At 46.7% G+C, this 26,603-nt stretch overlaps 1 protein-coding gene across 1 annotated transcript in view; it reads right to left on the bottom strand.

The window, feature by feature from the left end:
* Positions 1-25,792, bottom strand: part of LOC104479795 (zinc finger and BTB domain-containing protein 5) — a 41,856-nt gene extending 16,064 nt beyond the window's left edge. The window contains exon 1 of the mRNA XM_086769659.1: positions 25,737-25,792. Coding sequence (XP_086625785.1) covers positions 25,737-25,792 — 56 coding nt within the window. The remainder of the gene's footprint in view (positions 1-25,736) is intronic.
* Positions 25,793-26,603: the final 811 nt, after the last annotated feature.

Genomic DNA, 26,603 nt, shown 5'->3' with positions numbered 1-26,603 from the left:
GCAGGACCTTGCACTTGGCCTGGTTGAACTTCATGAGGTTGGCACGGGCCCACCTCTCCAGCCTGTCCAGGTCCCTCTGGATGGCATCCCTCCCTTCCAGCGTGTCGACGGCACCACACAACTTGGTGTCGTCGGCGAACTTGCTGAGGGTGCGCTCTATCCCACTGTCCATGTCGCCGACAAAGATGTTGAACAGGGCCGGGCCCAGCACGGACCCCTGAGGGACGCCACTCGTGACCGGTCTCCACATGGACATCGAGCCGTTGACCACCACTCTCTGAGTGCGGCCATCCAGCCAACTCCTTATCCACCGAGTGGTCCGTCCAGCAAACCCATGTCTCTCTAGTTTAGAGAGAAGGATGTCGTGCGGGACAGTGTCAAAAGCTTTGCACAACTCCAGGTAGATGATGTCAGTTGCTCGTCCCTTGTCCACCGATGCCGTCACCCCGTCATAGAAGGCCACCAAATTGGTCAGGCACGATCTGCCCTTGGTGAAGCCATGTTGGCTGTCACCAACCACCTCCTTGCTCTCCATGTGCCTTAGCGTGGTTTCCAGGAGAATCTGCTCCATGACCTTGCCAGGCACAGAGGTGAGGCTGACCGGCCTGTAGTTACCTGGGTCTTCCTTATTCCCCTTTTTAAAAATGGGGGTTATGTTCCCTCTCTTCCAGTCATCGGGGACCTCACCAGACCGCCACGACTTCTCAAATACGATAGCCAGTGGCTTGGCAACTTCATCCGCCAGTTCCCTCAGGACCCGCGGATGCATCTCATCAGGTCCCATGGACTTGTGCACCTTCAGGTTCCTCAGATGATCCCGAACCTGCTCTTCGAGTACAGTGGGCGGTTCTTCATTCTCGCAGTCCCTGCTTGCACCTTCTACAGCTTGGGCGGTGGGACAGGAACTCTTGTCGGTGAGGACTGAGGCAAAAAAGTCATTGAGAACCTCAGCCTTCTCCATGTCCTGGGTAACCAGGACACCAGTTCCCTTCTGGAGGGGGCCTACATTTTCCCTGGACTTTCTTTTGTCCCCTACGTACCTATAAAAGCTCTTCTTGTTGCATTTTATATCCCTGGCCAGATTCAGTTCTGCCAGGGCTTTGGCCTTCCTTACCTTATCCCTGGCCACTCGCGCAGCCTCTTTGTAGTCCTCCCAGGCTACCTGTCCCCACTTCCACCCTCTATAGGCTTCCTTTTTCACTTTCAGTTGGTCCAGGAGCTCCTTGCTCATCCACGCAGGCCTCCTGGCCTTTTTACCCGACTTGTTTTTCATCGGGATGCACCTCTGCTGAGCTTGGAGGAGGTGCTCCTTGAATATAGACCAACTTTCCTGGGCCCCTCTTCCCTCCAGGGCCGCCTCCCATGGCACTTGGCCCATATAACGATCAGTGCAACCAAGTCAAGGTGATGGGTGATAGTAGTGGGTGACTCTCTTCTGGGAGGTACAGAGGCACTCATTTGCCGACTCGACACGCTCTCTAGGGAGGTGTGCTGCCTACCGGGGGCTCGTATCAGGGATGTCACTGAGAGACTACCAAACCTCGTATGGCCCACGAACTATTATCTGCTGCTGGTGTTTCACGTGAACGCGAGTGACGCAGCCAGGAGCAGCCTGAAGGAGTATCAAGAAGGACTACAGAGCCCTGGGAGCAACACTTAAGAACTCCGGGGCACGGGTAGTCTTTTCATAAATCCTCCCGGACAAAGGGAAGGGGCCTGAAAGAGACAGTTGTATCTGGCAAGTCAACAAACGGCTTCAGGAATGGTGCTTTAGCCTTCCCCACATGGCTACTTAGACCATGGGACTTGCTTTGAGAAGCCTGGTCTGCTAGGGGCTGATGGGGTTCAGCTAACAAAGAAGAGTGGTTCTGGCCAAAGGCTTGCTAGACTGGTAAAGAGAGATTTAAACTAATGTTGCTGGGAGAGGGGGAGCACAATCCATCCCACTACTATCAGTATAGCACCAGTGCCAGCAGCAAGTGCCCAGAAGCCGGGGAAGGACTGCAGGTAAGTAGAAGAGAACCTAAACTGCAGCTCAAGGAAATGCCAGTTGATCCAGCCAGCAAGTTTACTTCATCAGGGACCCAGCTTAAGGGCCTCTGCACGTAGCATGGGGAACAAACAGGAAGTGTTAGAGATGTGAGCACGCCTGCAGGGCTACGACCTTGTTGGCATCACAGAGATGTGGTGGGATGGCTCCTATGTCTGGAGCGTTGGAATGGAGGGATATAGGCTCTTTAGGGAAGGACAGGCAGGGGAGATGAGGAGGGAGTGTCGCCCTCTATGTCAGCAACCAGCTGGAGTGCATGGAGCTCTGCCTGGGGATGGAGGAGGAGCTTATGGGTCAGGATTAGAGGGAGGGCAGGGACAGGGGACATTACAGTGGGGGTGTGCTACAGGCCACCTGGCCAGGAGGACCGAGCAGACGAGGCCCTCTACAGCCAGATAGGAGCAGCCTCACGGTCACAAGCCCTGGTCCTCACGGGGGACTTGAACCACCCCGACATCTGTTGGAGAGACAACACGGCAGGGCACAGGCAATCCAGGAGGTTCCTGGAATGTGTGGATGACAACTTCCTCCTGCAGGTGATAGAGGAGCCAACGAGGAGAGGTGCTATGCTGGACCTTGTTCTCACCAACAGGGAGGGGCTGGTGGGGGACGTGGAGCTCAAGGGCAGCCTTGACTGCAGTGACCATGAGATGGTGGAGTTCAAGATCCTTGGGGCAGGGAGGAGGGTGCGCAGCAAGCTTTCTGCCTTGGACTTCAGGAGAGAAGACTTTGGCCTCCTTGGGGATGTGATGGGTAAAGTGCCATGGGCTACAGCCCTGGAGGGAAGAGGGGTGCAGGAAAGTTGGTTGATATTTGTCCTGGTTTCGGCAGGGACGGAGTTAATTTTTCCTCTCAGTTGCCGGTGTGTTTTGGATTTCGTGTGTGAAGAATGTTGATAAAACACCCTGATTATATGAGTTGTTGCTAATGAGACCAAGGACACCGTCCTGCTTTCCAAGTCTTGCTAATGTGCAGATGCAGGAAGCTGGGAGAAAGCCAGACAGAATAATTGTCCCAAACTGGCCAAAGGGAGTATTCCACACCATAAACGTCATGCTCAGTATATAAGTGGGGGTTGGCCAGGGTGGGTATCTGCCTTCCTGGCATCCATCCCCCTCTCTCGTTGCTTGCTGGCATCGTTCCCTCTACCTTGCTGGCCCCCTTTTTGCTCCTTTGCTTGCTGATCGGTTTCATTCCCGTGATCGCTGCTTGGGATGGGCTGTATCAGTCATTGGGACATCAGGTGGTGAGAAAATATACATTGTTCATTTTGTATATTTTAATATCCTTCTATTCTGTTATTATTGTAGTTTTCCTTTGCTATTCTAAGAAACTATCTTCATCTCAACCCACGAGTTTTCCTTTCTTCCCAATTCTCTCCCCCATCCCACTGGGGAGGGGGAGGGTGAGTGAGAAACTGTGTGGTGACTAGGGCTAAACCACCACAATATACAAGGAGCACCTCCTCCAAGCTCAGGAGTGATGCATCCCAATGAAGAGGAAGTCAGGCAAAAACGCCAGGAGGCCTGCGTGGATGAACAGGGAGCTCCTGGACCAACTGCAAAACAAAAAGGAAGCCTGCAGAGGGTGGAAGCAAGGACAGATAGCCTGGGAGGAATACAGAGAGATTGTTTGAGTGGCCGGGGATCAGGTAAGGCAGGCTAAAGCCCTGACAGTATTAAATCTGGCCAGGGACGTCAAGGACAACAAGAAAAAATTCTATAGGTACGTCGGGGATAAAAGGAGATCCAGGGAGAATGTGGGCCCTCTCTGAAAGGAAACAGGTGAGATGTTTACACAGGACACAGAGAAGGCTGAGGTACTTAATGACTTTTGCCTCAGTCTTCACCGATAAGGGCTCTAGCCAGGTCACTCAAGTCACAGAAGGCAAAAGCAGGGACTGGGAGAATGAAGAACTGCCCACCGTAGCAGAAGAGCAGGTTCAGGACCATCTAAGGAACCTGAAGGTGCACAAGTCCATGGGACCTGATGAGATGCATCCGCAGGTCCTGAGGGAATTGGTGCATGAAGTTGCCAAGCTGCTGTCCATCATATTTGAGAAGTTTTGGCAGTCTGATGAGGTTCCCACTGACTGGAAAAGGGGTAACATAACCCCAATTTTTAAAAAGGGGAATAAGGAAGACCCAGGTAACTACAGGCCGGTCAGCCTCACCTCTGTGCCTGGCAAGGTCATGGAGCAGATTCTCCTGGAAACCACGCTAAGGCACATGGAGAGCAAGGAGGTGGTTGGTGACAGCCAACATGGCTTCACCAAGGGCAGATCGTGCCTGACCAATTTGGTGGCCTTCTATGATGGGGTTACAGCATCAGTGGACAGGGGACGAGCAACTGACATCATCTACCTGGACTTGTGCAAGGCATTTGACACTGTCCCGCACGACATCCTTCTCTCTAAACTGGAGAGACATGGGTTTGACAGACGGACGACTCGGTGGGTAAGGAATTGGCTGCATGGCCGCACTCAGAGAGTGGTGGTCAACGGCTCAATGTGACGTTCCTCAGGGGTTGGTATTGAGACTGGCCCTGTTCAACATGTTTGTCGACGACATGGACAGTGGGATAGAGTGCACCCTCAGCAAGTTCACCGACGACACCAAGCTGTGTGATGCGGTTGACACGGTAGAGGGAAGAGATGCCATCCAGAGGGACCTTGACAGGCTGGAGAGATGAGCCCCTACAAACCTCATGAAGTTCAGCCAGGCCAAGTGCAAAGTCCTGCACCTGGGTCATGGCACTCCCAGGCACAAATACAGGCTGGGCGGAGAATGGATTGACAGCAGCCCTGAGGAAGAGGACTTGGGAGTGGATGAGAAGCTCAACATGAGCTGGCAGTGTGCGCTTGCAACCCAGAAAGCCAACCGCATCCTGCACTGCCAGCAGGTCGAGGGAAGTGATTCTCCCCCTCTACTCTGCTCTGGTGAGACCCCACCTGGAGTACTGCATCCGGCTCTGGAGCCTCCAACATAAGAAGGACATGGACCAGTTGGAGAGGGTCCAGAGGAGGGCCAGGAAGATGATCAGAGAGGGCTGGAGCACCTCTCCTATGAGGACAGGCTGAGAGAGTTGGGGCTGTTCAGCCTGGAGAAGAGGAGGCTCTGGGGAGACCTTATAGCAGTCTTCCAGTACTTAAAGGGGACTTATAGGAAAGATGAGGAGAAACTCTTTAGCAGGGCCTGTTGTGGTAGGATGAGAGATAATGGTTTTAAAGTAGAAGAAGGTAAATTTAGACTGAATATAAGGAAGACATTTTTTCCAATGAGGATGATGAAATGCTGGAACAGGTTGCCCAGAGACGTGGAGATTTCCCATCCCTGGAAACATTCAAGGCCAGGTTGGATGAGGCTTTGAGCAACCTTATCTAGTTGAAGATGTGCCTGCTTCTTGCAGGGGGGTTCGACTAGATGACCTTTGAAGGTCCCTTCCACCCCTAACCATTCTGTGACAGCCTACTTACAACTGAACATAGGCTATGTTTAGATGTCGCTAGGCCCAGGACTCTGTCAGAGTTGAGAAGTACACAATGCAATGCAGAGGACTGAGGAGAATCAGGAATGGACCATAACTAAGAGATCAGCAAGATCAGTTCCTCTGTATGGTGTTCCTCCTTCAACTACGTGAGGCTGGTCCACTGTGCTATGTTACTCCAAGAGCCACAGCAGAGACTGAGTCTGAGGACTGATGTGATGAGTTTTTTTATCCTGAGTAAAGGCCCTTTTTCTCATATGTTTTCCTTACACTGGCTCCATCTCTGGATGGCAAAGAAGAACCTATACTAAAGTTTATGTGTTGAGGACGATGAGTATCAGAAGCCATGAGAATGAGAAACAAGAAGCCATGGGAATGAGAAACAAGGGACTTTCCAACAGAAGGAAAACAAGAGAAAGGACACCTGGTGGTGGTTGGGTGATCAGAGGGTATAAAAGCACATAAGCTGTAACAATAAATGATTTTTGCTTAGCATGCAGCGGGGGTCCGTGACTATGTTCCCACAAATGGCACCCAAACAGGGACTTGTTAGAAGTAGTGAAGATTAGAAGATTGTGATTCCGGTGGGAACGCCCGGCTGATTGGTAGGAAGCCTGCGCAGCAAATTTCTTACCTCAAGGAAGGGAGGTAAGCGGCCGGGAACGAGGGGAGCATAGCTCCAATAAGAAACCTAGCCGAACTGGGGAAGTCTGTGCAGTATCCGTTACCTTGAATAAGGGAGGTAACACGGCTAGGAACAATGGGAAGCACTGCTTCAAAGGAACATAAATCAATTTTAACAATTCTAAAACAAAAGTGTTGGAGGAACAGAACTGTGCTATTAATAACACTGACCTGAAGAGTTTGTTGGTTTGGGTGTCCGCTCACATAGCAGACGCTAACACCTCTAATATATACACAGTGGGCACCTGGGACAGTGTAAGTGTTGAACTGTGGGACTGTGCAACGTGGGGTGACCCTGCTGTTCATAAGTTATTACCGGCGTGGCGTGTAATGTTTGAAGCCTTAAAGAACCACACGCAGAAAGGGGATCCGACAGCACCCGTTACCTCGTCCGCTCCTCTGTCCGTGGAAACAAAGACTAACAGCGAGCCGGAAAAATCCTTTTGATCCAGGTCCCATAGATCCGGAAAAGGAGCCCTCAGTCTTTGGAGCTTCCTCGTTATAGAGGTGGCGTGTTTGTGTAGGTGTCATTTGTGTCGACAGTGTCGTGCTTTTTTTTGTGTTTGTGTGTCCTTTGTGTCAAGGGTGTCATATTTTTGTTACTGTTCAGTGTTGTTGGTGTGGATGTAAGCTTATTCCAGCTGATCTATATTTGTGCTATAGCTGAGTGTTCTGGTGTGTGCAATGTCGCAGGTCGACCCCGTTAGAACAAGTGATACATCCAGGTGGGTATTGTTGCCATGCAAGGCGCAGCGTTATGTTATAAGATCTTTAAGTGAAAACGGACAGGCAGTGCAAACACACAAATTACCAGATTATAGTCCAGAGGAAAGTAAAAAATTTCCTAGACAGGTATAAGCAGTGTGTGTGTGTGTGCGTATAAGCATGAAGTAAATGGTATGGAATAAGGGGTGAATACTGTCTTGGTTTCAGCAGGGATGGAGTTAATTTTCCTCTCAGTAGCTTTGGATTTTGTATGTGAAGAATGTTGATAAAAATGCTCTGATGATAAGAGTTGTTGTTAATGAGACCAAGGACACTGTCTGGCTTTCCAAGTCTCGTTAACGTGCAGGTGCAGGAAGCTGGGCCAAAGACAGACAGAGTATCGTTCATTTGAACACCGAGTGGTGAGAAATTGTACATTGTTCATTTTGTATATATTAATGTCCTTATATTTCGTTATTATTGTAGGTTTCCTCTTAGTAAACTGCAGCATAAAGCGACATGTCATTAACTGACTGTAACCCCCATTCCCTCTTCCCGCCCCCCCCCCCCCCCACCCTGTCCCGCTGGGTCGGGGGAAGGAGGTGGAGATGGCGTTAAACCCGGGAAGAGAGAGGGGTGGGGGGAGGTTATCTTGTTCCCTTTCTCATTATCCCGCTTTGGTTTTAGTAATAAATGAATAGTTTTCCCCAGGTCGAGGCTGTTTTTCCAGTAATGGTAGCTTTAAGAATCTCTCCCTGTTCTTGTCTCAAACCTCAGGCCTTTTTTTTCTCTTCTTATGTGCCCGGGGCCACGGCCGCTGCCAAGCGCCCCTCCCATCCAGTGGGGCGGGGGCAGCTTACCCAAAAACTGCCATGGTTACAGATACTCCCATCTGGGTCAACCAGTGGCCTTTAGCAAGAGAAAAGCTGCACCATTTGAATGAGTGAGTTGACGAGCGATTACAACTTGGACGCATACAGCCAACAGACAGTCTCTGGAATACACCTGTGTTTGTAATACAGAAAAAATCAGGTAAATGGTGACTCTTACAGGATTTAAGGGCAGTAAATAGGGTAATTGAGGATATGGGACATTTGCAACAGGGGTTACCATCTCCTTCAATGATACCTCGAGATTGGAATATTATCATTAATTGATTTGAAAGATTGTTTTTTCACTATACCTTTACATCCTGAGGATGCTCCACGATTCGCATTTTCTGTGCCTTCAGTCAATGCGGGAGAACCTAATCAGCGATATCATTGTACAGTACTTCCGCAAGGTATGAAAAATAGTCCAACCATCTGCCAATGGTACATCACACAAGCCATAGCACCAGTAAGGCGCTTGCATAAGAGTAGCCTCATTTATCATTATATGGATGATATCTTAATTGCAGCACCTGATGATTCTCTGGTGGACAGAGTTCTTAATGATATCACCAGTGCATTATCCCGATTTAAATTGGTTATTGCTCAAGGAAAAATTAAAAAAGTCTATCCCTAGGAGTATGTCGGCTGGCAAACTATGGAAAGAACAACTGCGCCACAAAAGTTAAAACTTCTTCAAACAGTGTTTACCTTAAACGATTTGCAGAAATTGCTGGGAGCTATCAACTGGGTACGCCCGGCTCTAGGCCTCTCTACAGAATTGCTTTTTGCAGTATTCCAAATACTTAAAGGAGACTCAGATTTAACCTCCCCTAGGAGACTGACTCCAGAAGCACAGACAGCATTACAAACAGTTTTGCTACGGATTTCCATTCATTGGCCTAAGCAGCCCATGTTGCAATTTTTAGGAGAACTAATGTTGTATCCGGCAACTCATCAAAGTTACACTCCGATAAAAAAACGCCTTGACAGTATTTACAGATGGATCAGGAAAAACACACAAATCCGTGACTGTGTGGAAGAAAAATGATGAATGGCATCATGACGTACAATTGGTAGAAGGTTCAACCCCAACTGTAGAACTTGCGGCGGTGGTATGAGCTTTGTATAAGTGGAAAGATGAATCCCTCAATATTGTCTCCGATTCTGTCCCTAATCGGGACCAGACTACGCAGTCTCTCTCTCGCTCCCCCCACCCTCTGAGAGAACAGGGAGAGATGATATAACAAAAACAGCTCAAGGTTTGAGATAAGGACGGGGAGAAATCCTTAAAGTTACCCTTATGGGCAAAACAGACTCGACTTGGGGAAAAGTATTCATTTATTTCTAAAACTAGCAGGAGAATGAGACAGGGAACAAGATAACCTCCCCCCACCCCTCCCTCTTCCCGGGCTTAACATTATCTCTACTACCTCCCCTCCCGAGCGGCACAGGGGGGAAAAAGGGAATGGGGGTCGCGGTCAGTTCATCACACGTTGTTTTACGCTGCTGTGTCATCATCGGGGGAAGAACTCCTCGCATTCCTCCTCTGCTCCAGCGTGGGGTCCCTCCCACGGGCCACAGTCCTTCATGAAACTGCTCCAGCGTGGGTCATCTCTTCCACGGGGTGCAGTCCCTCCAGAACAGCTGCCCCAGCCAGCCCTCCATGGGCCACAGCCTCCTTCAGGCCTCCACCTGCTCCGGCGTGGGATCCTCCACGGGCTGCAGGTGGATCTCTGCCCCTCCGTGGACCTCCATGGGCTGCAGGGGGACAACCTGCTCCACCATGGTCATCACCAGGGGCTGCAGGGGAATCTTGGCCAGGAGCCGCATTACTCCTCCCCCTCCTTCTTCACTGACCTTGGCGTCTGCAGCCGTTCCTCACAACAGGCTGGCAGACGCCTCTCAGGATCCTTTTTACATCTTATTCACTTCTCATCTCCTCTCCACTTCTTGCAGCCGGGCCGGGCCGAGTTGGGCCCAGTCGGCTGCCCGGCAGGAGGCCAGAGGCTGAGGCCTGCAAGGCCCACAAGGATCGCGCCTCCCCCTCTCTGCCCCCTGCTCAGCTGCTTCACATCTTCTCCTTTTTTTTTCCTGTTTTCCCCTTCTTAAATACGTTATCGCAGAGGCGTTATCACGGGACATTCTGCTACCAATTGGCTCGGCCTTGGCCAGCAGCAGGTCCGCCCTAGGCCCGGCCGAGTCCACTGAACAAAGGGGAGCAACTTCTAGCAGTTTCCTACAGAAGCTACCACCTTAGGCCCCCCCTCACTGACAAAACCAGAACAGTGTTCAATGTAGTACAATGCGCAGAATGGGCAATGTTAAGGGAAATTAATAATCCTTTGTTGTATGATCAGTTTCAACAGCTATTATCGGTGTTACATGTGCGGGATCATCCTTACCTTATTGTACATCTGAGAGCTCACACTTCGCTTCCAGGACCTGTCACAGAAGGTGACACAAGAGCAGATGCTCTCACTAATGCAGCCCTCGTTCCAAACACACTCATGCAGGCCAAGCTGTCCCATGAGTTTTATCACCAAAACTCTACAGCCCTTCAACGACAATTTAAGCTGACACGGGAACAAGCTCGGGCAATTGTGCGTTCCTGTAGCAGTTGCCAGAACACAATTATGCCACCTTTATATGGGGTTAATCTGCGCGGTTTGTGCTCTCAAGAATTATGGCAATCTGATATAACTCATGTCCCGTCATTTGGCCGACACAAATATGTACATGTAACTATTGATACTCATTCCAGCCTATTGTTTGCCTCTGCTCGTACAGGAGAACGTGCTCGAGATGTTTGCCAACATTGGACGTCACCGTTTGCTTTCATGGGGGTTCCCACGCGTATAAAAACAGATAACGGGCCAGCGTATGCTTCTCGTGCAGTCCAAACCTTCCTTGCTCTTTGGGGCATCGAGCATGTTACTGGTATCCCACATAAGCCCACTGGACGGGCAATCATTGAATGTGCCCATGGTACACTTAAAAATATGTTGTGAAAACAAGAAGGGGGAATGGAAGGGAAGTCTGCAAACGAAAAGTTAGCAAAAGAAATGCATGTGCTCAATTTTCTAAATCATTGGAGTGACAATTCTTCCCCAATACAGAAACATTTTGGATCATCTACTCTACATGATGCCATCCGAGGGCAAGCTCCAGTGATGGTTAAGAATCTGGAAACAGGTAATTGGGAAGGACCATTTCCTCTTATGACGTGGGGGAAAGGATACGCTTGTGTCTCTACAGGAGCAGTGACCAAGTGGATCTCTGCACAATGGGTACGACCAGCGCTCCAAGCTGCCTTGCGTTCGTCGGATTGTTAACAAGCTGTATGGCAGCCCCATGGACATCAGTCATGGAAAGAAGAAATGTGTGGGTAACTATGGCTGGTGCCACAGGACAGGACACCACTTGTCTGTATCATCTGCAAATAAGCCTTTCAGAACATGCTTGGTTGACCTGCCAGATAACGGTAGGACGGCAACTCTGTGTAAAACAACAGCAGCCGCGAGCGCTGGGTGCTGAACCACAAGAGATGGAACTTTTGGGATCAGTAAAGATGGACTTATGTCTATTTTTTAACTATTCAGAAGCTAATGTTACTAGAGGGGCAGTGATTGTAAATGCTTCATACATTGCAGTGACACAGTATGGTGTAATTATGCGAGCACTAACATATCAAAATCCAGCACTACTCCAGTGGGCCTCCCTGATGGTATGTTTTTCATATATGGAGACCGTGCGTGGGCAGGGATACCCTCCCATATAAAAGGGGACCCCTGCACCATAGGAACCTTAGAGGTGTTTATACCCAATAATACAATGATTTTACAGCATAAAAGACCTAAATGAAGTACACATAGCTTTGAATCTGACTGCCAAGACAATATAGAGTTTTGGAACCTAAGTGAAATTATTGCCACTTCAGTCTTTGCACCTGGTGTGGCAAGTGCCCAGGCATTAGCTACGCTAAATAAATTGGGCTGTTGGCTTGCTAAGTAAACAAACGCAACTGCATCGGCACTATCAATGCTGCTAACTGATGTAGATTCTATACGCTACGCTACTTTACAAAACAGAACCGCTGTTAGCCTGCAGAGCACATATTTGACAGGCCTTGTTGCATGTGCTGGCCACGTGTGCAGCAACGTCTGGTCTGGCCTTGTTGCATGCGCTGGCCACATGTGCAGCAACGTCTAGTCAGTACTCTGCCACTGAATCTGCTGAGGGTGTAGACAGAGGTGGCTCAGAACGGGGAGAAAGGACCCAGAGCACACTCTACGAACAACAGGGGACGCCCTGAAGGTGCTGCGCCTGCCTCCTTTCTCTGCTCTGACCCGGCTGATCATCATCCTCCTGCTCGGCAGTGTCTCCGGTGTAGTTGGGTTGGTAACAGAATAGAGCAGCAATAGATTTTTTATTATTAGTACAAAATCACGGTTGCCAGGATTTTGATGGGCTTTACTGCATGAATCTGTCTGATCATTCGGAATCTATTCACAAAAGTATTCAAAACTTGCAAAAAGGAGTACAAAAACTGCAACAAAGTGATGGTTTTGATATATTCAGAAATCTTTTTGGTGTATTGATAAAAAGCTTGTTACTAATAGCTGTAGGATGCTTATTCATTCCTTTTATACATGTATTTTGTTCTATATTCCGTGTGTTGAAATGTGTGCAAACTTTAATAGATAAAGTGTTGAAACAAGCCTCTTCTCATAAACAAAGAAGAGAGAGATGTGGGTATTTCTCGAGCCAGTACGGTGTCAGTGCAAGCACACCGGCCTTGGGAGAGGGATACAATCCTGCTTGTTGGAAGAAAGCCATGGAATGAGAAGGGAAGCTTTAAGATACGAGACATTGTTAGCAGAATTTATGGCTTGTTTCAACAGAGGCTTGCAAAAAACTAGTCACTGGCTTTGTAGATAAGAAGGTTGCTGGAGTTGGTATGTCTGTAATAGCAGAAGAATGCTGTAGTAGAAAATTACTCGAAGGTAGTGAAACTTAGTTTTGCTTAGCAATCATGAATGTCTAGTGTGTGATCAGTAATTTTATTGGCTAAGCCTGTGTGTGGCATAACTGTTGATTGGAAAAGAAGGAATAAGGATGGATTATGTTATTGTTGACCATGGCATGTGTTCTCCCTTGTATTTTATGATGTCTACAAGAAGCCCTCACAAGAGCTTTTGATAGAAGCGCATATGCTGTGCTGTTAAAACAAGAAGGGGGAATTGTTGGGGACGACGAGTATCAGAAGCCATGGGAATGAGAAACAAGAAGCCATGGGAATGAGAAACAAGGGACTTTCCAACAGAAGGAAAACAAGAGAAAGGACACCTGGTGGTGGTTGGGCGATCAGAGGGTATATAAGCACATAAGCTGTAACAATAAATGATTTTCGCTTAGCATGCAGCGGGGGTCCGTGACTACGTTCCCACACATTTATGCTCTAAGAGGGAGTTCTTTTTTCCAAATTGATATAGTTGCTGCCAGAATCCATTAGTTCTGTGACTACATTTTGCTCACAGTCTTACCACTATATATTAAAAGATTTTTCTCCATCTGCTTGCCTACAAGCAAAAACCAAATCTTGGCCCACCAGATATTTTTCTGTCATATTCAGTGACTAGGACACTTTCTATATTATTAAATATTAAATAGAGTCTCTCACAGTTGAAGGACAATTGGTTCTTACGCTGCAAATGTACTCATAAGTATCAACCATTTTGTGTCTAAGATAACTTAAAAAAACTCCCAGAAGCTTCAGAACATACAAAAGATAATGTTCATAAATCTTTATTTTACGTTGCAGTAGAAATAGATAAGAATGAAGAATACTACCATCTGCTGTCAGTAATAGTGAACTGATGCTGTTTTCCATTGAGGAAAAAATGCCAATTTGAATTACAAATCCTTTCTAATCATCTGATAGCATAAATGAGCCTTTGTCTCTAAAATGTTCTAGAAATTCTAGAAAAACATAGTTTGTGCCAATGGTAGAATAGAATAGAATAGTTCAGTTGCAAGTGACCTACAACAATCATCTAGTCCAACTGCCTGACCACTTCAGGGTTGACCAAAAGTTAAAACATATTATTAAGGGCATTGTCCAAGTGACACTGACAGGTTTGGGGCATCGACCACCTCTCTAGGAAGCCTGTTCCAGTATTTGTCCACCCTCTCGGTAAAGAAATTTTTCCCAATGTGTAGTCTGAACCTCCCCTGACGCAGCTTTGAACCATTCCCACGCATCCTGTCACTGGATACCAGGGAGAAGAGGTCAGCACCTCCCTCTCAACTTCCCCTCCTCAGGAAGCTGTAGAGAGCAATGAGGTCACCCCTCAGCCTCCTTCTCTCCAAACTAGACAAACCTAGAGTCCTTAGCCATTCCTCATAGGACATGCCTTCCAGCCCTTTCACCAACTTTGTTGCCCTCCTCTGGATGCATTCGAGTACCTTCACATCCTTCTTAAATTGTGGGGCCCAGAACTGCACACAGTACTCAAGGTGAGGTCGCACCAATGGTAAATACAGCAGGATAATCACCTCTTTTGACTGCATTACTCTGTCTCAGGTGCAGAATTCAGCATTTGTTCTTGTTAAATTCCATGCCATTGATGATTGCCCCATTGCCCCATGCTCCAGTCTATCCAGATCCCTCTGCAAGGCCTCTTGTCCCTCAAGAGAGTCAACAGCACCTCCCAGTTTGGTATTGTCAGCAAACTTGCTAATGGTGCAGTCAAATCCTGCATCCAGGTGATCGATAAAAATCTTGAACAGAACTGGCCCTCAAATTGAGCCCTGAGAAACACTGCTGGTGACTGGCTGCCAGCTAATTTTTTTTTCCCGGAGTTTCAATACATCCAGACTTCTTCTGGAATAATGGGCACGACTTACCTGAATGTACTAAACAAAGTACAAAATGCTATATACAAAAATATTTGTTTTGCCTGACTTGGGTTATTCCCTTGCTCCCTTCTTCATGTGTTAACAGCTCATTTTCAGGCACCACCAGATAAGGAGGCTCAAAACAGTTTTACTGGGTTTACATGGCAAGGTTTTGGTAGTGGAGGGGGGATGTAGGGGTGGCTTCTGTGAGAAGATGCCAGAAGCTGCCTCCATGTTAGAAAGAGCCAGTTCCAAACAGCTCCAAGATGGACTCGCAGCTGGCAAAAGCTGAACCAATCAGCAACGTTGGTAGTATGTCTGTGATAACATATTAAAGAAAGGGTAAAAAATGCTGCGCAACAGTAACTGAGAGAGAAGAGTGAGAATATGAGAGAAACAACTATGCAGAGACCAAGGTCAGGGAAGACGGAGAGGGAGGAGGGGAGGAGGTACTCCAGGCACCAGAGCAAAGATTCCCCTACAGCCTATGGTGAAGACCATGGTGAAGCAGGTTGTCCCCCTGTAGCCCATGGAGGTTAACAGTGGAGCAGATATCCACCTGCAACTTATATACTGAGCATGACGTAAATGGTATGGTATAAGGGGTGGATACTGTCCTGGTTTCAGCAGGGATGGAGATGGATTTCATATATGAAGAATGTTGATAAAAACACCCTGATGCTACGAGTTGTTGTGAATGAGACCAAGGACACTGTCCTGCTTTCCAAGTCTTGCTAATGTGCAGATGCAGGAAGCTGGGAGAAAGACAGACAGCATAATTGATCCAAACTGGCCAAAGAGAGTATTCCATGCCATAAACATCATGCTCAGCATATAAGTGGGGGTTGCCCATGGGAGGGGGCAACTATTCTATGAATCTATGATTCTATGATAACAAACCCATGGAAACTGGTTCTGAGCGTGTAGCAGACAAAGGATGAAAAACAGCCCAGACCACTGTCTCTGATCACACAGCCACATGAAGGGTTGGCCGACTATAGATAAGCTTAGGACTGTAATTGGGAGGTAGCCCACCTGTATATTCTATATAACCTGTGTGTTACTTATTATTAGAGTCCCTCAGGCTGAGGCACTGCGTGCCCATTGCAGTAAAGAATTTCCCTTTGGAATTTTCTACTTAAGGGTGTCTGCATCTCCTTCCTTGGTCAGCAATGAAGAATCCCGTGGCAGTTTTGGAACCCCAGAAGGGACTTTGCCGACTCACTTGAATCCACCAGCCGCTACGATCCCCTGCGAGTCAACGACCCACTGACAGCAAAAGGTTGTGGGAACAGAGAGTGCAGCACAGCTGTCTGATATTGAAGAATTTGAGCTGTCCTTGAACACCACTTGCTCAATAACAAAAAACAGTAATTAGAACAAGATAAGTAAATACCAAAGGCAAAAATAGTTAAGACAACTAAAAATCTATAACCAGTCCAAATGAAGCTTAAGGTGTGTGAACAGTATATTGCTACCAATCGAATTAGATGATTAAGTGCGTGCACTTCGCATGTAACTTAGAAAAATTATAAAAGACACATGCTGACTGACAATAAAGGTGTCCGGAACACCATCCACAGAGTCCGTGCTTTTACTGCAACAAAAGGTGAGTTCACCTGGGGAACTTGAGCACAGGGGTTAGCAGTTGGACGAATAATTTTTTTGCGGTGAGGAGGTGAGAGTTAATAATAATGGGGATCGGACACAGTATAGTGAAAGGGACACCTTTAGGTGAATTGCTAACCAATTGGTCGAAAATAGGTGGAACCTGAGAGTTATCTAAGAAAAGGGCACTGGAACTGCGTCAGGATACCTGGCCTGTATTGACCACTCTTGGAAATGCAAACCAATGGTGGCCTGAGGTGGGCAGTTTTGGTTACAATAGGCTGCATTTTTTTGTGGCTCAAATTGGATGAACAGTTCCCAGAGCAAATGCATTATTGGTATGTTTGGAATAATTATGTCTGACAATGGAAACTTCCCCCTCCGAAAGGGAACCTATCTCAAGGTTCCTGTCCAAACAGGGAATTTGTTCAAACCTCTCCCCAAAATCCCTTTCTGCCCCCATTAATGCTCCTCCTCCCCCTGTAATGTTGCAGAAAAGAGGGCCCAGGATCCGGGCAGGAGTAATGAGAGGACAGAAGTGTCCATGTTGGTACTCGGGGGATCTGTGAATGTGCACGTCCTTATGAATCTAGTGAGCAGTGAAAGTACACATGTGCACACACACTAGTGAATTTATATCCCTACCAGCTGAAGAGGAGGAAGGGGACTTGACTCTCCGTGTTTATGTTTCGTGTGAATCCTAATACATGGATGCTGTTGACAACAGTACCTTGTCTGTGACAGTCTGTGTGACTGGCTGTATCAATATCCTGTATATGTCCTGTGTGTGACTCAGATACGTGCTCAGCTTCACTGCTGGTTGAACCTGCAACCAGGAAAGCAACAGCTGAGTCCCTCAGCCTGGGCAGAGACCCCAGATTCCCTGGGCTGGGATCCAACAGCCAGGTAGGAGAGTTCTGGCAATGGCTGCTGGAGGAGGCAGCTGTGCTCCTAATATCCCTTAACAGTTTTGTAGCCAGCACGATCTGGTCGTGTTGTGAGTACTCCCGAGATTACACATATATAACTCTTATGTGAGGGGGGAACTGATCCTTTGCTAATGTGTCTACGGTAATAAATTTGTAACCAACCTTCTAGAGCTTTATGCAGGTATCCAAACGGGACCTGTGCTACTAAATCCTTGGGTTAGTTGGAACAAATGGATTGAAAAGATGTTTACAGAACATTAAAAGGACAATAGGAGGTGTAAATGGCTCAAACTGCAGGCCTAGTGACTGGGATTTGTAGTTTGGGGGATGAAAAGAGAGACTTAGTAGAGTATGTACAAAGTAAGTAACAGATCACTTCCACCTATCAAATTGATAATGTTATTGGCTATAAAGCAGGAGGAAACCTGACAGAATCAGGCTAAGGCTGAGCTCTCTACAAATTGAATTTCCAAATTTGTGAAGAATCAGGTAGAAAAGGGAAACGCACAGTTGCAAAGGAAGAGCCTCATCTTACAAAGATTTAAACCTGATGGAGCCAAGTAGTAGACCTGAGTAGTGCAGAGGAAATCTTTTAATTATGTGGGAACAAACATCACTTGACTGTGCAAATAATGTACCTAGTGGAAACATAAATCCCTCATTAGACAAATGCATATCATCCTGCTTTTAAACAAGAGGTAGCTGGACAGGACAACCTAGGGTCAGTCGGTCTAAGTGTTAGTGGCACAAGAGGTCCATGTCTCCAAGGATGCTCAGATAAGTCCAAGGAGATACTTTTTTTTTTTTTCCTCCACTAAGGAGCTGTAACCCTTCTAGGCATCTTTAAAAGATCCTGCCCTTAAGAACAACAACAATTCAGGTACAGAAACAGGTCAGGTGACAGTTTCAGTACCATCCTGCAGGACTGGGCTGTTTGGGGAGAGGAGGAGGTAGAAGAGCGGGGAGTGAATCTGAGCCTGGGAAGAAGGGAGGGGTGGGGGGAAGGTGTTTTTCAATTTGTTCTTCTTTCTCATTATCTTGCTCTGTTACAACTGACAGTAAATTAATTTCCCCAAGTCAGGTCTGTTTTGTCTGTGATAGTAATTGCTAAGTAATCTTCCTGCCCTTATCTCGACCCACAAGCTTTTTATCGTATTTTCTCCCCATCCTGTTGATGGAGAGAGAGTGATAGAACAGCTTGGTGGGCACCTTGCAGCCAGCCAAGGTCAACTCAGCACAGACATCCCTGGCAAATAGCCAATACTTGAGTACATGTCAATATTAACTTTTGGCCCATTAGCTTAAGTTACATTTTCCAAAAATATTAGAACACTCTTCTACTGCACTTAATGATTGTGCTAGAAATAACACAGCTCAAAAAAAAAAGTTCCCATCAAGTCTGAAGTGGATGTTTAAATCCAGATAATAGTCAGTGATAAAAGCACTATTTAAAAATATCCTTCCAATTGGTTTTGGATTTTTTTTTTTAAATACACAAGCAGGTGGGAGAGGAGAGTTTGTCATTTGGGTTTGTTGGGTTTTTTGTTTTTTTTAAGAGATATAACTTACTGAAAATGTCAAAATTATGAGCTATATATATCAACAGCTGTAAGGGTGTGCTCAGACTGAACATGAACCAGAACTTCTAGAAATAATTTTAACCACCATTTAACTGATTTGCTCCATCCAACCAAAACCTCAATGCACGAATGTGCCACCTTAATTTCACCTACAATTACAGGACTTTTATTTCACATCTGAGAAATACAGGAAAACAATAGCTAGTGGCTTTAGTGCCTGACATTCGAGTTTGCACAGTACACTTGCAGTGTTTGCTTAGTGTGTTTGTATGCATAGTTCAACATGTACAAATTTTCTCCTGTGTTAGAGAGGATGAGTTACCACTTGCCTAAGAATCAGAGAAGATAAACTGATCCAGATGAAGCTGCTCCTGGTTGCAGCAACCCTCCAATGAAGAACAAGAGTTTTCCATGTGTCTCAGAAAGTGTCCAATGTTTTATTACCATCTGAAAAGTACTGCAAATAGATACTCCAACCTGCTGTGAGATCAACTTGCTAGTAAAAAAAAACAACAGTAGGGTCTGCTAGCCACAGAAAGCATGTTGAAAGGGTATTCATAAAAAGCTTTTTTTTTTTAAAAAGGACACACTTGGCTGTCTGAAGCAACCAAAGCCATCTGTGATGGCAGGGTGCATGCCCATCTACTTATGTTCTTTGTCTTCTAGATCACTTATCTCTAACCCTATCATGCACCTCAGTTATAGTATTCACACTTGAATGTCAGTCTCTTACCATATGTCTTGCTTTCAACTCCTGCATTTTGATGTGCCTTGCCAGTTAGGGTGTTTCCTGTTAAAATTATAACTGGAATATGAAACAGTCTCACAAACTGTGAAGCTGAACACTGGTGCTTGCTAATTCTTTGCCAATGCCTTTATCATTTGAGCTTCAAAGTCAGTACTATAACCTTTATATGAGTCAGTCTCTAGAAAGACCTGAAATAAGCTTTTCTAGTCTGTTATATGAAAGCACAATATTTGTTAGGCATCAATAGAAACCTGGAAATGAAGTCATTAGATTGCATTCTTGAATTTATGAAGATAGCACAACATACCTAGATACAAGAAACTAGCTATTCACAAGAGCAGGACATCTTGTTTGATAAGACAGACGGATGTAAAAGAAGAAATCCAGTTGGGTTGTAACACTGATTTTAGAAGGAGAAAAAGCAGGGTATTGTCTATTGATTGCCACACAGAACTGGCAATAAAGCCAAAGAAGGGCATAAAAGCATAAGCTGCTACCAATGAGCATTAATCTGAATTTACAGTTTCTACATTATCAGCCCAGGAAACTGTCCTTTGGGGTTCATGGTATTCTGGGAGTCTTTGCTATTAGCCATCTTCCCCACAGGAGGGGATCCAACTTTAAAAAAGAAAATTCAATCGCCAGCTTTTTCTGTCTCAGAACAATCCTCTGTTCATGAATGAAATAACAAATGATGTGTGAAGCTAAAGGTCTTCATGTAAGCATCCAAAGGAAAAGAGGCATAGACATCTCAGCATGATGCCTGCCTCAATACAGCATTAATTTCTAAATGTAACAGTTCAACTTATTTGTTTACTGAAAACTCAAGAATCTTAACAACTCCTCTCTCAGCTCTCCTTGATTCTGAAGATGTTTTTCCCTACACTTTTAAAACACCACTTCAAAGAAACTAGAGACACTTAGTTTAACTCCATATGGGGAATGGCAGTCTTTTTCCCAGAAAAATTTAGATTATGATAAAGAATGCCAGTTGTGCCACCTGCAGAGACACAGTTTTCAACATGGGTTTTAAGACCCAAACTAGAACCACGTGATTTATTGACACTCTGACCCAATACCAATATCGGCAGGGTAGACAGACTATCAACACCCTGCCCCCTGACCAACATGAGCAGCAGCATAGACAGGTTGCCACTCACATTATCCATGTAAGATCTGATTCTCTCAAATCACTCAGTCATTGGTGGATCCAAGGGGTGGTGCAGTTCTCACCCATATTCAAAAGGTATTTGCATGGTTGGCTGTTGCTACCAGATGACCTGGACACCAAGTGTCTCTGGCAGTCCACCGGAGCCATAGCATAGCTTATGATCCTGTGTTTGCTATTGGTGAGTCGCCGTATGGGCGCGTTGTTGCTCATCTTTCCTATTGCCTCAATAAAGCTTTGTTTTAGAACATGTTGTCAGACTCAAATAGCATTTCATAGAATCATAGAATGGTTAGAGTTGGAAGGGACCTTCAAAGGTCATCTAGTCCAACCCCCCTGCAAGGAACAGGGACATCCCCAACTAGATCAGGTTGCTCAGAGCCTCATCCAGCCTGGCCTTGAATATTTCCAGGGATGGGGCTTCCACCACCTCTCTGGGCAACCCGTTCCAGTGTTTTACCACCCTCATTGTAAAAGATTTTTTCCTAATTTCCAATCTAAATCTACTCCCCACTATTTTAAAACCATTACTCCTTGTCCTATTGCAACAGGCCCTGCTAAACAGCCTCTCCCCATCTTTCTTATAGGCCCCCTTGAGGTACTGGAAGACCGCTATCAGGTCTCCCCAGAGCCTCCTCTTCTCCAGGCTGAACAGCCCCAACTCTCTCAGCCTGTCCTCATAGGAGAGGTGCTCCAGCCCTTTTATCATCTTTGTGGCCCTCCTCTGGACCTTCTCCAACTGGTCCATGTCCTTCTTGTGTTGGGGGCTCCAGAACTGGACACAGGACTCCAGGTGGGGTCTCACCAGGGCAGAGTAGAGGGGGAGAATCACCTCCCTCGACCTGCTGGCCACACTCCTCTTGATGCAGCCCAGGACGCGGTTGGCCTTCTGGGCCGCAAGGGCGCATTGCCTGCTCATGTTGATCTTCTTGTCCCCTAGCACACCCAAGTTCTTTCCCTTCAGGGCTGCTGTTAATCCATTCCCCACCCAGCCTGTATTTGTGCCTGGGATTGCCACAACTCAGGGGAAGGACCTTGCACTTGGCCTGGTTGAACTTCATGAGGTTGGCACGGGCCCACCTCTCCAGCCTGTCAAGGTCCCTCTGGATGGCATCCCTCCCTTCCAGCGTGTTGACGGCACCACACAGCTTGGTATCATCGGTGAACTTGCTGAAGGTGCACTCTATCCCACTGTCCATGTCGCCGACAAAGATGTTGAACAGGGCCAGGCCCAACACGGACCCCTGAGGGACACCACTCGTTAGCAGTCTCCACTTGGACACTGAGCCGTTAACCACCACTCTCTGAGTGCGGCCATCCAGCCAATTCCTTATCCACCGAGTGGTCCGTCCATCAAATCCATGTCTCTCTAGTTTAGAGAGAAGGATGTCGTGCGGGACAGTGTCAAAAGCTTTGCACGAGTCCAGGTAGATGATGTCAGTTGCTCGTCCCTTGTCCACTGATGCCGTAACCCCGTCATAGAAGGCCACCAAATTGGTCAAGCATGATCTGTCCCTGGTGAAGCCATGTTGGCTGTCACCAACCACCTCCTTGCTCTCCCTTTGAACCACAAAACACACGACATCCACAAACAGGATAAGAGTCTTTCCGACAACGACTGGAGACTTTAGGAAAGGAGCAAGTTAGGAGCTCCCCTCAATGGGAGGAGGATTGGGTACAAGACTGAGAGCAGCCCTGAGGAGAAGGACTTGGGGGTGTTGGTTGATGAGAAGGTCAACGTGAGCTCCCCTGCTCCATCGTGGGGTCCCTCCCACGGGCCATAGTCCTTCGTGAACTGCTCTGACATGGGTCATCTCTTCCACGGGGTGCAGTCCCTCCAGAACAGCTGCCCCAGCCAGCCCTCCATGGGCCACAGCCTCCTTCAGGCCTCCACCTGCTCCAGCGTGGGGTCCTCCACTGGCTGCAGGTGGATCTCTGCCCCTCCGTGGACCTCCATGGGCTGCAGGGGGACAGCCTGCTCCACCATGGTCTTCACCACAGGCTGCAGGGGAATCTTGGCCAGGAGCCACATTACTCCTCCCCCTCCTTCTGAACTGACCTTGGCGCCTGCAGCCGTTCCTCACAACAGGCTGGCAGACGCCTCTCAGGATCCTTTTTACATCTTATTCACTTCTCATCTCCTCTCCACTTCTTGCAGCCGGGCCGGGCCGAGTTGGGCCCATTTGGCTGCCCGGCAGGAGGCCAGAGGGTGAGACCTGCAAGGCCCACAAGGCTCGCGCCTCCCCCTCTCTGCCCCTGCTCAGCTTCTTCACATCTTCTCTTCTCTCTTTTTTTTTTTTCCTGTTTTCCCCTTCTTAAATACATTATCGCAGAGGCGTTATCACGGGACATTCTGCTACCAGTTGGCTCAGCCTTGGCCAGCAGCGAGTCCGCCCTAGGCCCGGCCGAGTCCACTGAACAAAGGGGAAACAACTTCTAGCAGTTTCCTACAGAAGCTACCATCTTATCCCCCCCCCTCACTAAACAAAACCAGAACATCATGTCAACATGACAGATAATACATATTTATAACAGCCAGCTGTAATTTGCACAGCTCTTGTATGCTGACAGTATGGATAGCATTTCTCCATTTGATTAAACATTATCCTCCACAACATAAACTATTATGAGCAATTCAATAATGACAAGTATAAAAAAAGTAGTTCTTCCTAAGCTGTCACCAAAAAAAACCAACACCCAAACTTTAAAAATTCCAAATAATTAGACTAATTTTTGGAGAAGTAAGACTACTTGTTCACCTCCCAGCACATTCAAAAACAGGTGGAGAAACTGAAGAATCAAGTCATAGTTGTTTTAGATCAATTTGAACATTCAAATTTTATGTATAGCTCTAGAAATTCAGGGTTACATCTACATTTCATTCTTGCATAATGTCCTGGTTTTGGCAGGGATGGAGTTAATTTTTCCTCTCAGTAGCTGGTATGTTTTGGATTTTGTGTGTGAAGAATGTTCATAAACACCCTGATGATACCAGTTGTTGTGAATGAGACCAAGGACACCGTCCTGCTTTCCAAGTCTCGCTAATTTGCAGATGCAGGAAGCTGGGAGAAAGACAGACAGCATAATTGATCCAAACTGGCCAAAGAGAGTATTCCATGCCATAAACGTCATGCTCAGTATATAAGTGGGGGCAGGCGAGGGTGGGTATCTGCCTTCCTGGTATCCATCCTTCCTGCTTGTTTTTGCTGGCATCGTTCCCCCTACCTTGCTGGCTCCCTTTTGCTCCTTTGCTTGCTGCTCGGGTTTGTTTCCGTGATCGCTGCTCGGGACGGGCTGTATCGGTCATTGGGACATCGGGTGGTGAGAAAACACATATTGTTCACTTTGTATATTTTTTAATATCCTTATATTCTGTTATTATTGTAGTTTTCCCTTTTATTTTAGTAAATTGTCTTCATCTCAACCCACGAGTTCTCCTTCCTTCCCAATTCTCTCCCCCATCCCCCTGGGGAGGGGGAGAGTGAGCGAGAAGCTGTGTGGTGATTTGGGCTAAACCATCACACATAATTACTAAATAGGACTATATCATATATTCAGCACTATATTTTGCACAACTATCATCATCTGCAAAGCAAATAAGTTCTACAGATTGAGTTTTTTGTGTGTTTTTTTTTTTTTTAAAGTATGACTTGCTCAGAGTAAGACTTTTTAGTAAGTTTCAAAGCAGAGGTGAAATATCAGTTTCAGTTCACTAGTTTGTTTTGGTTTTTTGTTTTTTTTTTTTCTCTTTTGTTTAAGTGTTAAATGGTATTGAATACTTCACTCTCTCTTGGTTTTGGATTTGCAAGACAACTGATGGTTTGAACATTATAATTGTATACATCAAGAAAAAAATTAAACGACAAAAAGCAAACCAAACGTTGACTCTACCAAGTGGAAACTTGAACAACAACATAAGTATACAATCAAAAATATAAATAAAGCATCTACTGCTTTCTAGGAATTATGTGCTAACCTTCAGTTACTTTTTAACAAATCACATTCATCATTATCTAAAGTATTCCTACTTAATTACCATTACTTCAGCAGCATTGGCTAAATGGAGATATCCCAGTGTTGCAAGCCTCTTATTCATACAATACCGTCAAAATGAAGTCACTAGACCTTCTCACTGTATAGCACCCAGGTATTTTTCATTCTATGTATTGCTAGGTTATTATGCATGTTATACTACTCACAAAGCTGTACTAGTGTGGCAATCACCTGGAGGAAGTGGTGAGTGATGTAGTGAGCAACTCCCTGCTACAGGACAGAGACACCCATCTGCCAACCTGACCTATTAGCTAGAGAAGTTTGCTGCTTGCCACGAGCCCAGATCCAGGATGTTGTGGAGAGACTGACAAAATTTGTCTAACCCTCTGACTATCACTTAGGTGTTGCTGATGTCTAAAAAGCTGCCTATAAAAGGTGTGTTCATAACTTGCATTCCTCCTGTAAGTCAGAATCTACAAGTTTGATAAAGATAAACCTCGGAGCTAGGAGCTTTTCCAGTGATCTGTCCTTTCACCTTTTCCCCAGAGGCACACACATGCTTATGAAAGACGGTCTGCAAGAGCATCACTCCCCTCCCATGCAACTGCTCAGGTGGAAGTTTCATTCAAGTCCAGCTGAACTATCACCACACGCTCCAAATTGAAGGAACAAAGTGCTACAGAAGACTGCAAGGAAAACAAGGACTTCACAGCAACCCGAAGAATCCAAGGGGAGGATATCAGAAAGCAACATACAACCCCATTCCCTAACTGATCCACCTCCGCATTATTCATCTCCCAGATCATGCGCAGAAGACACGCACCCCATTTCTATCATCAGCTAAACAGCCAAACTAACAATAAACCACCCGCCGACATCCCCATCCCTTTCACATTTACCAACTCGCTCCCAGGCGCACGTCCGCGATCCAGGCGCGCGCGCACCATCCCCCACCCCGGCACAACACAACCAGCTGCCTCTCACAGCTACCACTAGCTGCCGCCCGTCTACCTTACCTGCAGTCCTCCAGCCCACTTCTCTTTATATCCAGGTGGAAGAATTTCCAGAGCATGAAAAGGGCCAGAAATAGCTATTATTTTCAACCCAAGCAACTCTGTCTTCAGCTCGTTCTAATCCCTTCCCTTCCCACACCCCACACCCCACACCCCCCCCCCAGCAGGCGCCTCACCAGCAACCGGAAATAGCGTCATCATACCACGACTCACTCAGCGCAGAAGAGCGTAGATGAATAAAAGAAAGCATCAAAATCCGTGGGGATACAAAACCACCAGCCAATTACAGAACCTCATCCACTGCCCTATGGTGCCCTAACACCAGCCAATCAGTAACTTTACGAGTCATTACTGGTAAACCCTGAGGGGCTGCTGAAGGTTTATCAATTAGCTGTGCATTCCTCCCTTCCTCTTCGCTTGCGGGAAAAAAAGTTTGTGAATATCTCTTTTCAGTTCAGTTATTAGCTGCACCCTATTACTTTGGAGGTCCTTGGGCAAGGCAACAACTTTTTATGTAGGTGCAGGGGACTTGGGGTGGGCTGGATCTCCAGAGCCGAAGGGAGCATGTCAACAGCCAGAGCAGGTCATTCCTGCACAAAACGTGGGACCTTCCTTGGTATCAACAGTGTTATAGTTTATGTCCTCCTTGTCCAATTAAATGACAGCAATTGGCCAATTAAAAATTTGGTTTATTAAAGCAAGCGACCAGTAAGCAAAACAGCGCTGGGCGGCCGGGGAGTCTCCTGCTCCGCCAACGGCGCGCGCCGAGGTAGCAAACCGCCCCGTTCTTATACAGTAAAACAATGAATATTTCGTTGACGCTTATACATATTCATTACCTAAACCCGCCTACTCTCGCTTCGTATGTTA

This window comes from Chlamydotis macqueenii, chromosome W (genome assembly GCF_036417535.1).
Source record: "Chlamydotis macqueenii isolate bChlMac1 chromosome W, bChlMac1.mat, whole genome shotgun sequence".
Lineage (NCBI taxonomy): Eukaryota > Metazoa > Chordata > Aves > Otidiformes > Otididae > Chlamydotis > Chlamydotis macqueenii.
This window is presented reverse-complemented; position numbering and strand designations above follow the sequence as displayed.